We start from the raw sequence: 13719 nt of genomic DNA on the forward strand, positions 1-13719 counted from the left end.
GTTAGGAAAAGCACTCAAATACAAGTGGATTACTAAACCGCAGACACATTGATCTGACCTTATCTACCAGAACCCATTCCTATTCAGAGCATACCATGGGGATTTTAGGATGGGACTTTTGTGGTTTTACCTGCCAAGGAGTCTGAAATGAGCCATTGGCATTAAGGCAAACTGTGTAGAAAGCACCATCACCCCTTGCTCTCAGCAGGGCCAGGTGACACTATAGCCCTGTGCACTGATGGCCAAAGGAAAACTCCTCTGGGCCAGCTCTGACTGTGAACTATTTGCTTGTCCATCTTGGAGCAAAGCAAAGGGGTGAGCCCATCACATAGCAGTCAGCAGGATGGAAGCTCACCATGCTGCTCCCCATTGCCAGGATGCCTTCAATGGGACCAGGAGGCTGCTTAGTCCAGCAAACAGCTTTGAGCTGGGGACACCTGGTGGCTTACAGATTACCTCAGCATTTTGCAAGTACACAGAGAATCCTCAAATCAGTGTGGAAGCAAAGAAAACTTTCCCCACAGAAGCCATGCTTGTTTGTTAGGATCCATATGCAACACAAGCCAAAACAAGGAAGAAGAAAGATGCTCCAAGGGCTGGAGCCTCTCTGCTCTGGAGTCAGGCTGTGAGACCTGGAGATGTTCAGCCCGGAGAAGAGACAGCTCCAGGGGGATCTCAGAGCCCATTCCAGTGCCTAAGTAGAGTTGGAGAGGGACTTCGGGCAAGAGCCTGGAGGGACAGGCCATGAGGAACTGGCTTCCCACTGCCAGAGGGCAAGGTTAGACGGGATATCGGGAAGAAATTGTTCTCTGTGAGGTTGATGAGCCCTGTCACAGGCCGCCCAGAGAAGCTGTGGCTGCCCCATCCAGAAGTGTTCAAGGCCAGGTTGGTCCAACCCTGGAGCAACCTAGGACCATGAGAAGTATCCCTGCCCATACCAGGGGGGTGGGAACAAGATGGTCTGTAAGGCCTTTGCCAAGCCAAACCACTCTACAACTCAAAATTAATAATGACGTGGACATGCAAACACAGTTGCAATTAAGAAGCCATCACTGATGCTGCAGCAGAGTAGTCACTGCTCACCTGCAATTACAGGGAAAACCAAGCTTGATCCAAGTAAGAAGTCATTGTGTGATGTTTTAAGTAAGTTATTAATCACATGCACCTTCCTACTCTTTCGTACCTCCCTATACTGTCGTGAACCTCCTCACCTGGACATCCCACTGCAGCTACAGCCCTACTATGACACTAAGGCAGGGAGGGAGCTAGGTTTCTCACTATGGACAGCTTAGAAAAATACATCCAAGAGCCATCATCTTCCTGTGCTGCCACTCAGAGCCTGAAGAGATAGGCATGCTGAAGAGGTTATGGATTTTGTGTTCAAATCACTGACTTCAAGCTTCTGCTTTCGATCAGATCAGTCACTCCGTGTTCAAACACAGCATCTGCCCACTGGCAGGGGCTGCCTGAGAGCTGTCAGGGCGGTCATCTCTCATGGAATCAGCCATGCAGGTCCTCACAAACAGGTCCTGATGTTGACATAAGCACTGCAGTTGCAGCAGCAGGCACAGCACGGTGCTGTGGGCACTGTCTTGGACCCAGAGAGCAGGGCCACAGCTGGGCAGACCTTTGGACTTGCCCACAGCTACAGTTCCTGCTGTAACTCATAGCCTTTTATGTTGAATTTTCCCCATACCTCAGCAGGAACACAACTGCACAGTACAGCAACTGCTTTGTCACAGAAACAGGTGAGAAGCTCACAGTCACAACTGCACAGCATCTGGGTTCATTAACTTCTCACCACAGCCATAATTACAGTCCCCATACATGACAAACCAGAGCACAACAAAAAGTAAAAGGATAATGCAGATTTAAAAACACATTTAAATGTTCTCCAGAGTTAAAATACTTCCTGGCCTTCCCTCAGCCAGAGGATGTTTCTTTCCTGCTCCAAACTCATTTCTTCCAGACGGCTGACTTGGCAACATTAGTCTGAGCTACAGCCCACCAGTGCCATGGGCCATTTCCAGGTTGCAAATCACATGGAAATGTTTCCTGACCTTTTATTTTAGGACCTCTGAAGTTCTATCAGCAACAGGGGGAAGCAGGATGGGTGCTCCATGCCACTGTTAAGCATGGCAGGAGCCCATAGCACAGGAGCAGCATTCCAGACAGCAGCAAACTACCCAAAGTGGAGAAGACCTCCCCCTCCCTACCACCCTGTTTGGATGACAATAGCTTTAGTCTTCCTATTGTCCAGCAAAGCATTAGTTGAGCTTCTGCCCCAACAGATCAGCTGCTTCCATTCCTAATGAGGCAGCCCAGCTCTTATCCTGCACGCTCTCCATGCAAACACGTGCATCATTTGCACTAACTCCTGCCCACCGCAAAACCCTCTACAAAGGACGTGACCCTCCTTGGCATGAAGTCCCCTTACCTGATATGCCCTGATGAGAGATTGCACTGCAAGATGGTCCTCCACCAGTTTATCCACATTGGGCTGTGACTGAACCAGGGACTGGGCTTGGGACAGGGTGGAGAGGCTGGTAGTCAGTGGAGGGGGGCTTTGGTAGGCAGTGCCTGGAGCAGCTCCAGCATTGGCGTTGCGAAAAAAGATGTCCCATGACTAGGAAAAAGGAAAGAAGAGAGGTGACCACGGTCTTTGCTTGCAGTCCAAACACCTCCTCAGTCAAGGTTACAGAGGTCTCAACTTTACTGCCAAAACAGGGGACAGAGCTACCTCCTCCCCTGTACCTCAGCTCCATGCAGCTGCCACTGATGAGACCCACCTGCCTTGAACAAAAGAGCACCAAAGCTCCCCCACTATTCCAACTACATCACTATCCCACTTTCCATCCATCTGGATTGTTTCTTTTGGCATGAGGCCACCACCAGAGCCACCCCCACCTTGGCAGTGGCACCAGGACAGGACACAGTGATACCTCATCCCTTGGCTCTGCTCTTGGAACCATTACTCTGAGCAACAAGCCCCAGCCTGGACTTCCAGCTCATTTCCTTTTTCCCAGGGGAGGCCACTACTCTCTAAATATCCCAATATTTTCTGAAAAGTATTTCTGCCCTGTAATCAAATACACATCTTCCTCTTTCCATGGTCTGAATGGCCAGAGACCTAAATCCCAGCGTAAGTTGTGTTGTTCAGCGCTCAACCAGCAGTGTTTTTATTTTTCTCTCTTCTTCAATTTCCCCCATCCTTTTGGTGACACCAATGACAATACTATGGAGGTACTCCCATACCAGCTCTCCCATGCCCAGAATGAGGTAGCTGCCACTTCTGCTCCTGTTTCCTCTGCAGATGGGCATTTCTAGGTATTAAGAAAACATCAAAACACTGTAAAAAAGCCCTGGACAGACTTTGTGTGCTGTCTTACTTTTCCAGCACTGTCTGAAAAACCTGGAAGTGTCCCAGGCCAAACCCAAGTTAACCAGCCTCCTTGTGTCACCAACAGATTTGGGGAAGGAGAAAGCCTGGCCAAACAAAGTCCAGTTCACATCCTCCCATCACGCTTGTGCCTCATTTCATCTTTGCCAAATGATGGCAAAGGATGAGGGCACAGCAGAAGAGCAGCTGTCTGCCAGCACAGACCCAGGAAGCTAGCCAGACCAAACAAATCCCATGGGATTTGTATGCTGGCTTCAGCCCAAGGGTCTCTCCAGTGACTGGGAGCTTGGCATCCTGCACCTTAGAAAGCACCAAATACAGCTTTGGCGATCAGAAATGGGCGAAGCCCAGCCATCCTCAGAGTGTTTAAATCAAGTAGAAAAGTACCCTCAAAGCAGGGGTTGCTTGGGGCAGAAAGCAGAAAACCTGCCCTTGATGGAGTCACCCCAGCTCAGCTGTTCCCTCCAGAGCTCCTCCAGTTGCAGCACCCATCACATGCCCCAGGAAGGTATTTCCAGTCCAAATTTATCCAAACATCCCATTGTCCCATCACATGACTGCACAAGGTGAATAAATTTAGAAACAGGTCATGCTAAAAGAACATAAATAAGATCTGGAACATTTTGACACTGTAACTGATTAACAATCACTCCCCCAAGGGGAAAAAAGGGGGAAGACAGAAAACACCCCACCCTGTTCTGACTACTAAGGGAAATTTCAGTGGGAAAAGAGGGAAAGCTGTTTTTTGTTCCATCCCTGCTCTTTCCTTCCCCAGGCTCACAGAGCTCCTGGGTGCCCCCAAAGCCATCAGCTCCTGCAAACAGAGGGACAAGCACCCAGGGATGGGCTCTGTGCCCTTTGAATGGAGAGGAACCTGGCTGACTACTTTGCTCCCTGGTTTAAGGCTGTTTCATGGACTGGCAAATATGCAAGAGAAAAGGAGCACCTGTCAACCTGGGAGGTAGGTGGGGACAGGTGGAGACAGGGGTGTAGCCTTTATAACCTCCCTTCTGCCCTTCATACCTCTTGGAGTTGCAATTAGCTTGTTTTGGAAGACAAAGTTCACTTTAAACTCTGTAAACAAGGCGTGGCACCAGCTGGGTCAGCTTGGGCACTTTCACCGAGTGCTTTATTGCTCCAGGGAATGATGTCCGGATGGCACAGGGCAGGCTAGGGCCCTGATAAGTGCCATAAAAACATCAGCTTTCAACCTGCTGATGTGGTTTCGAATTCAAGAGAATCCAAAGGCTATCCCATGGGTTTCTGGAGAGCACAGAGGTGCCTCTGGAGCTCACATCTCCCATGGGAGAGGCTGAACAGCCCCATCAGAATTGTCCTGCTTTATCATGGGAAGAAGAACTTTGCTTTAATCCAGCACTTGCCAAAGGTAACACCAGTAATAAACTCACGGGGTTATTCCCCTCTGACTTCTCTGTGCCTGTGGCAGCTCCGTGAGCACTCCACTTGCTTTTATACCCTGCATAGATGCATACAGGATATAAGATACATAGACACATATTTTGGGTACAAGAGAGCTCAGATTCAGGGCATTTTTAGACAGTCCCACAGCTGCAACACAAAGCATTAGCCTGGACTGGCTTTCCCAGCACTCCTCCATGCACTGGCAAAACGGGATTGATCAACCAGCTGCCTGCCATACACCAAGAGAGTTCAGGCCTTAGAGGGATCCTGAGTTCAGTTACATGAGTGGAGCTCAGAGCAGGCTTCTCTATTTGGAACACTCCCAAACCAGCTCACCAAGCCAAATCAGCACCTTCTACCAGATTCAGCTCCCAAAGAAGGGTGTGAGGCTCATACTGCTATGTCCCAGTTTCCCAGCTTGGAGGTCAGGCATGCACAGCAAGGGAAGAGGGGTGACATTTCCCATCCACTGCAGGCACCTTCTGGAGGATGCTTCAGGCTGGGATATGCATGAAGAAGCAGAAAGTCAACATTTTGTGAAAATCCTATGTTAAGACCTTTTTAGAACCTTCATTTTGGATGAGCGGGATCAGTGCCAATGAAAACACATCAAAACTGCTACAAGTACTGGTGCATAGGATTCCTTATACCCCTAATTGCTTTCACTCCTGGTCTGCACATGGCCCATAAATAAAGAAAATCCCTGCTCCACATCAGGACTCCAAAACTGTCCTGAAAATCCCCTGGGCAATGCTGAGACTTAGTCACTGGAGGAACATTTTCCTTGTGAAACACATGCTGTCAGGTTTCAGAATGCCTCCTCCCAGCCAAGCCCTCACCTGCTGGGCTCAGCCTTGCTGGAAGAGCTTCAGTGATCCAGATCAGGACAGACCTCTGCACATACTGCCCACAGCTGGATTGTTTTAAATTCAGGAGCAGCAGGTGGGAATTTCTCTGGCCACCAGACCCCGCCCCCTTCCCCATCTGTACATCAACAATCTGGCTTTACACACACAAGCTAAAAACCAAGCTTAACTACATCTGCACCAACACAGAATACCACCCATGCCTGAGACAAAAAGGAAACCAGTCACGATGTGGAGAATACCCTCCTTGCCCCTTTTCCTCATCCTCCACTCCAGAATCAACCCTCTTGATGAGCCACCAGAGATGGAAAAAATAAAGCACTGGAGCTTGCTACAGGTGGATTCCCAGAAGCCACTCCTTGTATCCGCTTGTGATCCAGGATGCTGCCCGTGTCCCAAGCCCACGGCGTTCCCTCTTGAACAGAAAAAGCTCCTCTTGGCTCTTGCTCAAGGAATCAGTGTTGTTTCTTTTGGACAAAGTGAGGCAGAAGGACCGTCCACAAACATCCAGCCCCTACAGATGAATTTACTCCTCCTCAAGAGGTGGTACTTACCTGCACCCACTGCTCAGACACACAGAGAAGTGAAGATGACGTCCTGGCAAGGTTAATCCTTACCTTATGTACACTTTTGGGATTTTCCAGCCAAGCATAATACATTTCCTCCACATAGTTTGAACTAGTCCCACTCAGAAATGGTTCGGCAGCCACTGGTGCACTGTAGCACCTGAGCTGTTGGAACGTCCTGGGTGCTGCCAGTCTGTGTTGGGAAATTGTCTTTACAGTCTGTGAGGCCGTCAATGGCCTCAGTTTTGCTGCACAAGTCCTTAAGTTAAGCATTTTTGTCCTGTTGCCTCACACAAGTTCCTGTTGAGGGAGAACAGAAAAGTGGGTTACAAATTATTGCAGGAGGGCACCGAACAGAGACCATCCCCTCCCCAGAGCACGGAGAACCAAGTTTAGGATTAGTTTTTAATTTGGATTAATCCACCCACCCTGTCCCACAGCCAGGTGGCTTGGGAATGCAGTTTTCACTCAGTACACTTGGCATGGCCAGGTCTGCCTCTCCCATCCCTGGCAGCATGGCATCATCATCTCCCCTGTCATGACAGTGCAAAGCAAATTTGAGACTGGAAACACCAGTCTCAAATGAGCCACTGCACACCAAAGCCACCCACATTTCTTGATTTCAGCTTCTTCCATCACTCTCCCTCCCAGGTCTGGGCTTCCATTTCTCTGACCACTCTGCTTGGCTGAGGTTTTCTTCTTGGTTTGTTGTGATGTGCACCAGGATAAAGCTGGGAAGAAACCATCTACATGGAAAATCGCTTGCAAAGTAGGGGTACAGCAGTGCAAAGCACTTGAGAAGTGGGCTCCAAGAAAGACTGCTTCTCCTCAGAAGCCCAGACCCAAGAATATCAGTACAGATGAAAGACCCAGAGAGGGGCTCTGCCCTGCTCAGAGAACCCAGAAAAGTTACTTGGAGCTGGTGTGGGACCTTGGAGAGGTTCTACCTTGCAGCTTTGAGTAGGGCACGTACTGGGAGGCCTAGGGTTAGCCAGGGGGATTGCCACAGGTCAGCCATGGGGTTTTACACACATCCAACCGATCACCACAGCCCAAGGAAAGCGCTGGAGATCATTCTGAAGGAAGTGCAGGCATTTGGAGCAATTCTTCTTGGAGCTGCCCTTTCCACCCGGCTCCTCCCGCAAGAGACAGGACCCAAGGCTAGAGGTGACCCAGCTGGCTGGTTTCCATATCCCAGACCAGTTTAACAAGCAGCAGCCCAATGTCAAAGCAGTTATCATGTGTTCACCACATTAAAATGAAATTTCACAAGGGAATCGAAAAAACAACACACCTTCATGGCCAGCATTTTGCTAGCCAGCCTTCCAGGTCTGTCTTGCTGAATCTAGTCCAGATACCGATCTCTTCCCTGCAGGGACCAATAATAGGACCCAAGGGCTGTGTCAGGGGAGGCTTAGGTCAGATATCAGAAAAAGGGTCTTCACCCAGAGGGTGTTTGGGCACTGGAACAGACTGCCCAGGGAATTGGTCAAAGCACAAAGCCTGAGAGTTCAAGGAGCATTTGGACAACGCTCTCAGGCGCAGGGTGTGACTCTTGGGGATGGTCCTGTGCAGGGCCAGGAGTTGGATCTGATGATCCTTGTGGGTCCCTTCAGACTGAGCACATTCTGTGATTTTGTAGTTCTGGCTGCCTGGCATGACAGAGGCTACACTTCCCATTGCAAACTATAAGATTTTGGTTCAAAGAGCATGAGGAAGACCCAGAGGCATCTGAATTCAGACAAAGTGTTTGACAGATTTACCCATAGGAAAAAGGGAACTACTTCTCATTTCCAAGCTGCCCACAATCACACGTGGCAAGAAAGGCCAGCAGGTGCAGGACCACAAGTGCCACAGCACTGGGGATTCTCTCAATTCACCCTCATCAGATCTACAGCAAAACACACAATGTTATTTTTCTGGAAGGCTGAGAAAGTCAGGGATGTTCAGCCTAGAGGAAAGAAGGCACCAGGGTGACCTTAGAGACTCTTCCAGTTCCTAAAGGGGCTCTAAGAGAGCTGAGAAGGGGCTTTAGACAAGGGCCTGGAATGACACAACACGGGGGATTGGCTTCCCGCTTCCAGAGGGCAGGGTTAGATGGGATATTGGGAGGAAATTCTTCCCTGTGAGGCTGGTGAGGCCCTGGCACGGGTTTCCCAAAGAAACTGTGGCTGCACCTGATTCCCTGAAGTGTCCAAGGCCAGGGTGGCTGGGGTTTGTAGCAACCTGGGCTAGTATAAGGTGTCCCTGCCTATGGTAGGGGGGTGGAAATGGATGATCTTTAGAATCCCTTCCCACTCAAAGCATTCCATGATTCTGTGATATTTCAGAGAGCCAACTGAATCAGGTGCCAGAGCACAGCCATGCATATGTAATGGAAAAAGCTTTAGGACAGAAGCAGCACCATCATCTCCAGTTTCATGTCTAGTTTTGGTGCTGTCACTCAGCATCATCCAGTGACCTCTCTGAAAAACAGTGAGGTTAATGCCAGAGCTGGACCCAAATGTGCAGAACTAGCTGCTCTTTGAGGACCACTTGCAGGAAGGGTTAGCTAGGAGCCTGGACAGAGACAGGCAAGCTTGGAGCTGGGATGACTGCAAGTTGGATCAAAATAGAGATTCAGAAGCAAGGACGTAGGAAGTCAAGTCTGAGACAAGGGATATCACGGTCACACAGGAATGCAAAGGTCACACTGGGAGTGCCAACTAAGGAGAGTGCACAGGGGCAGCCAGTCACAGCCCAAACCTCACCAAAAGGTCAAACCTCAGGAATGCCCACAACAGATGATGGCCCAGAGCGCAACAATAAGCAGATTAAAGTGCTAAATGTGACCCACCCGCAGCCGGGATGGGGACGTCAGCCTAGATGGCAGGTACTTGATAACGACTTGCGACTTAGGAATACTTTCTAGGCTAAAACCAGCACAAATTCTACCTTCCAGGAAGCGGTGGGGCCAGAACCAGCGGCTGCAACGACAGCAGCGGGCACCCTTGGGCCCTCGACAGACGACGGCCTCAGGGCGGGAGAAGGCCGGGGCAGACCCTCTGTGACCGCCACACGGCCAACCCCGGCCCACCAGCCCACCAGAAATCTCCGCGAGACGCCGCGGGCTCGGACGGCATTCCTCGACGGGCAAACGAAACGAAGCGGCTCCGCGGCGGGGCCCAGGGAGGGCGCGGGATAGACCGTGAGGTGCGTGGTAGTCCCGCGTGCCAGCGGACGCGGGAAGGGGTAGTGGGACCCTCGCCCCGCCCCTGAGAGCGCGCCAGGCCTGCCCCCGCCCCGGGCCCCCCAATCACCGCCCGTCGCCGCCGCCCCGGTTTGGCGCCCCTCGCTGTCTATAGACCGAAGCGAGCAGCTAAGCCTTCCTATTGGCCGCAGGGCTGCCCATCTCCCCACAGTCCCGCCCCCCTCGCTCCCCTCCTCCCAGGCGCCCGGGCGGTGCCAAGGACACCGGGGCGCGACCCCGGGCCCCCGGCCCAGCGCGGCCCCCGGCGCGACCCCCGCCCCGCTCCGGTGCCGGCCCCCGCCCCCAGCCGCCCTGCAATGCTGATTCCGGCCCCACCATCCGGCCCTGCCGCGAAACCCACCGGCGTGTCCGTACACCCCGCTCGTAGCCCCGGCTCTGACAGCGGCCCCGACCACCAGTCCCGCCCCGCCCCCTGCGTCATCACGTCGCGTTACCACGCCCCTTTATTCACGCCCGTTGATCCCGGCCTAATGCGGCTGCGCAGTCCGGCGTCAAACAGCGGGGCGGGGGCGGCGCAAGGCAAGGCAAGGCAAGGCACGGCACAGGCGGGGCCTGGGGCCTACTGTACGGTCCGGGGACCCCCACCATGGCCAGAGAACTCACACCACGGCCTGGAGACCCTTGGTATGGCCTGGGGACTCTCACCGTGGTCCGTGGCTAACAAACCTCATCATGGCTTGGTGACTCTCATCATGGCTTCAGGACCCCATCCGTGGCCTGGGGACCTCTGCCATGGCCTAAGGACCTGAACTTTGCCGTGGAGGACCCCTTGCCCTGGGGCACCTCAGGCTTTTGGGGATATCCCACCATGTGTGACAGCCAACAGACCCCAGCAGGGCACAGGAGGTGTTCTGGGAGCTCTGCATTTCTGGAAATTTCCTGACAGTGAGTCATATTGGTGCCAGTCTCAGCCACAGGAGCTGTGCAGGGCTGGATGGCACTTTCAGGAAGTGAAACAGGTGCCAGGAAAACACCCCAACAGCCCGAGTCCACGCAAGCCCAGCCACGCACATCCCCGGCCCTCCCAGCATGGTGCAATCTGGCGCGCTGGACAAACATGAGGATGAGGAGTGTCCCTAAAGGCTATGACTCTGAAGAACGTGTCCCCAGGGTGGTATGAGCAGGCACAAGAAACAGAGCGGACAGCAAGGTCCTGCACCCATTGGTGTTAGGGCAGCGAGGACGAGAGGGGTGACAGGAGGCACAGCTGGCCATGGCACCAGGGGTCTGGGCAGTGCAGGAGGAAGCAATGGGAAATGATGGAGTGGCAGCACTTGCATCACCAGCCACTTCCGGGACACCCACAATCCCTGGCCCTGACAAGGGTGGGTGTCATCACAGTTGTGCTGGGGCTGCGACTGGGACTGGGGTCAGAGCTGGCACTGAGTCCACCTCCCTGCTGGGTGAACCAAATGGCAGCCTGACACATGGCACAGGCCCCACACATCAACCCCAAACACTGCCTCTGCTCTCTGCCCCACACGCCAGCCCTGGAGCATCCTTCTGCTCTGCCCCATACCCTGCTCCTGGAACATCCCCTGTCTGCTCCATGCTCCGCCTCCCCCCTGTACTGCTTGGGGGCAACCGGCTTCCCCAGCCCTCCAGTCTCAACAGAGTAATTGGGTAAAACCAGGCATTGCGAAACCTGGAAATCCCACTCTGACGGCGCTTCCTTCTAGAGACTCTTGAAAACCAGCCACACTGACGCCGGGCTCAGAGAGCAGCCAAACAGCACTGCAGGCAGGACAGGCAGGAGCAGGCAGCCAAGTGCCTCAGAAGTTTGCAGGTATTGTGAAGTCTCTGCCCGCAGCTCTGCAGTCAGCAGCGGCAATGGCATTCGTCCCTGATTTGGACACACTGGAGAGCGGCAGGTAAGAATAGACATTCTGGAGAAGACTTTGGGGATGTGATACTGCATTCCTGACCCTGACTTCACCATCTCCCTTTGCCTTTCAGCTTGAATGAGGAGACACTGTATGGCCCCAACTGTCTCTGCCTGCAGAAGGTAATGCTGGGGCAGTGGGAGTGGTGAGGTCCATGTCGTATGGAAGCCAGGCTCTCACCCTGCATCCCCTTTCTTCCCCAGAAGCCCCGACTGGACTTGGAGGTGACATCACCTGAGGTGGGCATCCAAGTGACAGTGACAAAAGGACACCTTTCCAGGACCTTCCGCCAGGCTGCCATCCTGGTGGTTGCTGTGACCAAGCTCCTAAAGCAGCCATCGCACAAGGACTTTGCTGATAGTGACCTGGGCAGCTTCTTGGATGATATTTTTGGTACGAGGGTGATGTCAGGGGTGTCACCCCAGTCAGAGGATATTCTTGGGGGATCCTCTTGGACCTGGGAGCAGCATCCTGCTGACTGTCTCGCTCCCCACAGAGCCCATCTCCTTCCAGTGCATCAAGGGCAGTTATACCAGGCCACCCGTTTTCCGCTACACTCGCTCCCAGTCCTTTGACATCCTGGACATTGACCACAAGTGCTTCGTACTGGAGTCACCCACCCAGCTGGTGGCCCTGCACCTGCAGGGACCCTCTGCAGGACAGAAAGGTGAGAGCATGTGCTCCCATCCCAGTGTCCCTGTCCCTAAATCCAGGAACACCCAGGAGCCACTCCACAACCCCAGGATCACCCACTTACCTGTCCCTTCTCTCTGCAGTGAAGCTCAACATTGCTCTGTACCGTCCCCGGTCATCACAAGGCGGTCCAGGGTCTGGAAGGGCACCGGTGGCATTGGGTATCAAGGGCTACCAACTCTATATGTCATGTGTGATGAGTGGCACCAAGCCCATGCTGCAGCTGGAGGTGAGCAGGGGGTCCCACCAGTCTGTCCTCTGTGCAACTGGGGGCTCCATTCCACCTTGACCCTGATTTCACCCCCCTGGCTATAGGAAGCTGACATCAGGAGGGATATTGAGAGTGTGGAGCTGACCCGATTCATCTTCTACCGCCTGGACAGCCCAGCTGAGGGGACCACCCGCTTTGAGTCGGCCGCCTTCCCCGGCTGGTTCATTTGCACTTCCCTGCAGCCCCGCCAGCCTGTAAGCATCACGAACACCCCAGACCAGGTGAACATTGCTACCTATGAGCTGAGTGGGCGCTGAGGATGCTGCATCAACCCAATCGGCAGTCACCGGTTTTCAGGCTGTATGTACCAAGTACAACCCCCTGGGACACAACCCCCATCCCCATCTATTTCATGTGAAATAGCAGCTCTGGGCCCCATGGGCTCGAGCCACCCCAGTCTTTATTTATTTATTGTGTCTGCCCATTGCTTTGATACTTATTTATTGTGCCCCCTTATTTATTTTTGCTTTTAACTTGTATGTGAATGGAGGTGGAAATAAAATGTTTTCTAGGACAGCATTCCTCAGCTCATTTCTTATGGGGGATGGAGTTATGGATGGGAAAATTATTTTGCTTTGGCTGCTTTTTGGGTGAAAGCTCAGGGAGTGAGGGGCCACCCCACAGCCCAGGGACCATCCTGACTCATGCAGGACCCTCCACCACTCTGTCTCCATGCCTACACCATAGCTGGGAGGTGGCTGGGGCAGGCATCCCATGGTGGATTCCCAGCAGCCCCGGTATCTGCCTGGAACTGTCACTTTTGCCCCAGCTGCAGCCAGCACATGGCATGGTGGGCCACAGTGCAGCAGGACAGTGATGTGGTGTGGCATTACAGGGTGTGGCACGACATCACATAGCATGATGTGGTGTACCATATCATGCAATTTCACACCACACCATGCCTTATCATGTGGCACAGCATGGTGCAGCACAGCATGGTGTGCCGTGGCATGGCGTGGTATTGCATGGCACGGCATGGTACGGCACGACACGACACACGGTGCAATGGCACGTCGTGACCTGGCTCAGTGTAGCATGACATGGCTTGTCACGGCTTGACAACGCGTGTCATCGCAGGCACCCACCCTGCCCCGCCCCAGCGGCTGCGACCGCCGGAGGGGACTCGTTGTCACCGCCCCCTACCCCCCTCAGCCAATAACGGAGCCAAAGCCGGCGTTTGGCTCTCTCCATTGGTCGATTTGAAGAAGGCGGTGGCAAATGAGGACGGCGCGGCGGTTGTTGGGAGTGCCGGTGGTCGTGCTGCGGAAGCGTCTGAGATGGAGGGGGCCGGTGAGGGGTTGGGAGCCTCGGAGCTCGGTCTGAGGGGTTCCCGGTTGGGGAACCTGGGGGTGTGGGAGGCCCAGGGGC

General features: G+C 53.3%; 3 protein-coding genes across 11 annotated transcripts in view; 2 read left to right on the top strand and 1 right to left on the bottom strand.

Annotated features, from left to right (window-relative positions):
* The window catches only part of OGDH (oxoglutarate dehydrogenase), a 29514-nt gene extending 19573 nt beyond the window's left edge, over positions 1-9941 (bottom strand). For 4 of the 6 annotated variants that reach the window (XM_015648821.2, XM_015648819.2, XM_015648822.2 and 1 more), the window contains exons 1-3: positions 9845-9941; positions 6306-6554; positions 2438-2626 (exon numbers count right to left, since the gene is read on the bottom strand). In XM_015648821.2, the coding sequence (XP_015504307.1) occupies positions 2438-2626; positions 6306-6527 (411 nt within the window). In that variant the 5' untranslated portion in view covers positions 6528-6554; positions 9845-9941. The remainder of the gene's footprint in view (positions 1-2437; positions 2627-6305; positions 6555-9844) is intronic. The other 2 variants (XM_033519376.1, XM_033519375.1) reach the window with 1 other exon arrangement.
* Positions 9928-12870, top strand: LOC107213896 (interleukin-1 receptor antagonist protein-like). The gene is made up of 6 exons (XM_015648784.3): positions 9928-11375; positions 11461-11509; positions 11591-11780; positions 11884-12054; positions 12164-12309; positions 12396-12870. Exons 1-6 carry the CDS (start codon positions 11335-11337, stop codon positions 12606-12608), a joined length of 810 nt encoding a protein of 269 aa, XP_015504270.1. The 5' UTR covers positions 9928-11334; the 3' UTR covers positions 12609-12870.
* A 663-nt stretch (positions 12871-13533) lies between these two features.
* CKAP2L (cytoskeleton associated protein 2 like) overlaps positions 13534-13719 on the top strand; it is an 8201-nt gene continuing 8015 nt past the window's right edge. For 2 of the 4 annotated variants that reach the window (XM_015648839.2, XM_015648841.2), the window contains exon 1: positions 13534-13641. In XM_015648839.2, coding sequence (XP_015504325.1) covers positions 13629-13641 — 13 coding nt within the window. In that variant the 5' untranslated portion in view covers positions 13534-13628. Of the gene's footprint in view, positions 13669-13719 lie in introns of all 4 variants that reach the window. The other 2 variants (XM_015648840.3, XM_015648838.1) reach the window with 2 other exon arrangements.

Source organism: Parus major, chromosome 22 (genome assembly GCF_001522545.3).
Source record: "Parus major isolate Abel chromosome 22, Parus_major1.1, whole genome shotgun sequence".
NCBI lineage: Eukaryota > Metazoa > Chordata > Aves > Passeriformes > Paridae > Parus > Parus major.

Bases quoted from the DNA above. Each gene is read 5' to 3' on its own strand.
- LOC107213896 (XM_015648784.3), top strand. From the start codon at position 11,335: ATGGCATTCGTCCCTGATTTGGACACACTGGAGAGCGGCAG. The intron at 11,510-11,590 runs GTAATGCTGGGG...TTTCTTCCCCAG, and splicing joins ACTGTCTCTGCCTGCAGAAG to AAGCCCCGACTGGACTTGGA. The intron at 12,310-12,395 runs GTGAGCAGGGGG...CCCTGGCTATAG, and splicing joins AGCCCATGCTGCAGCTGGAG to GAAGCTGACATCAGGAGGGA.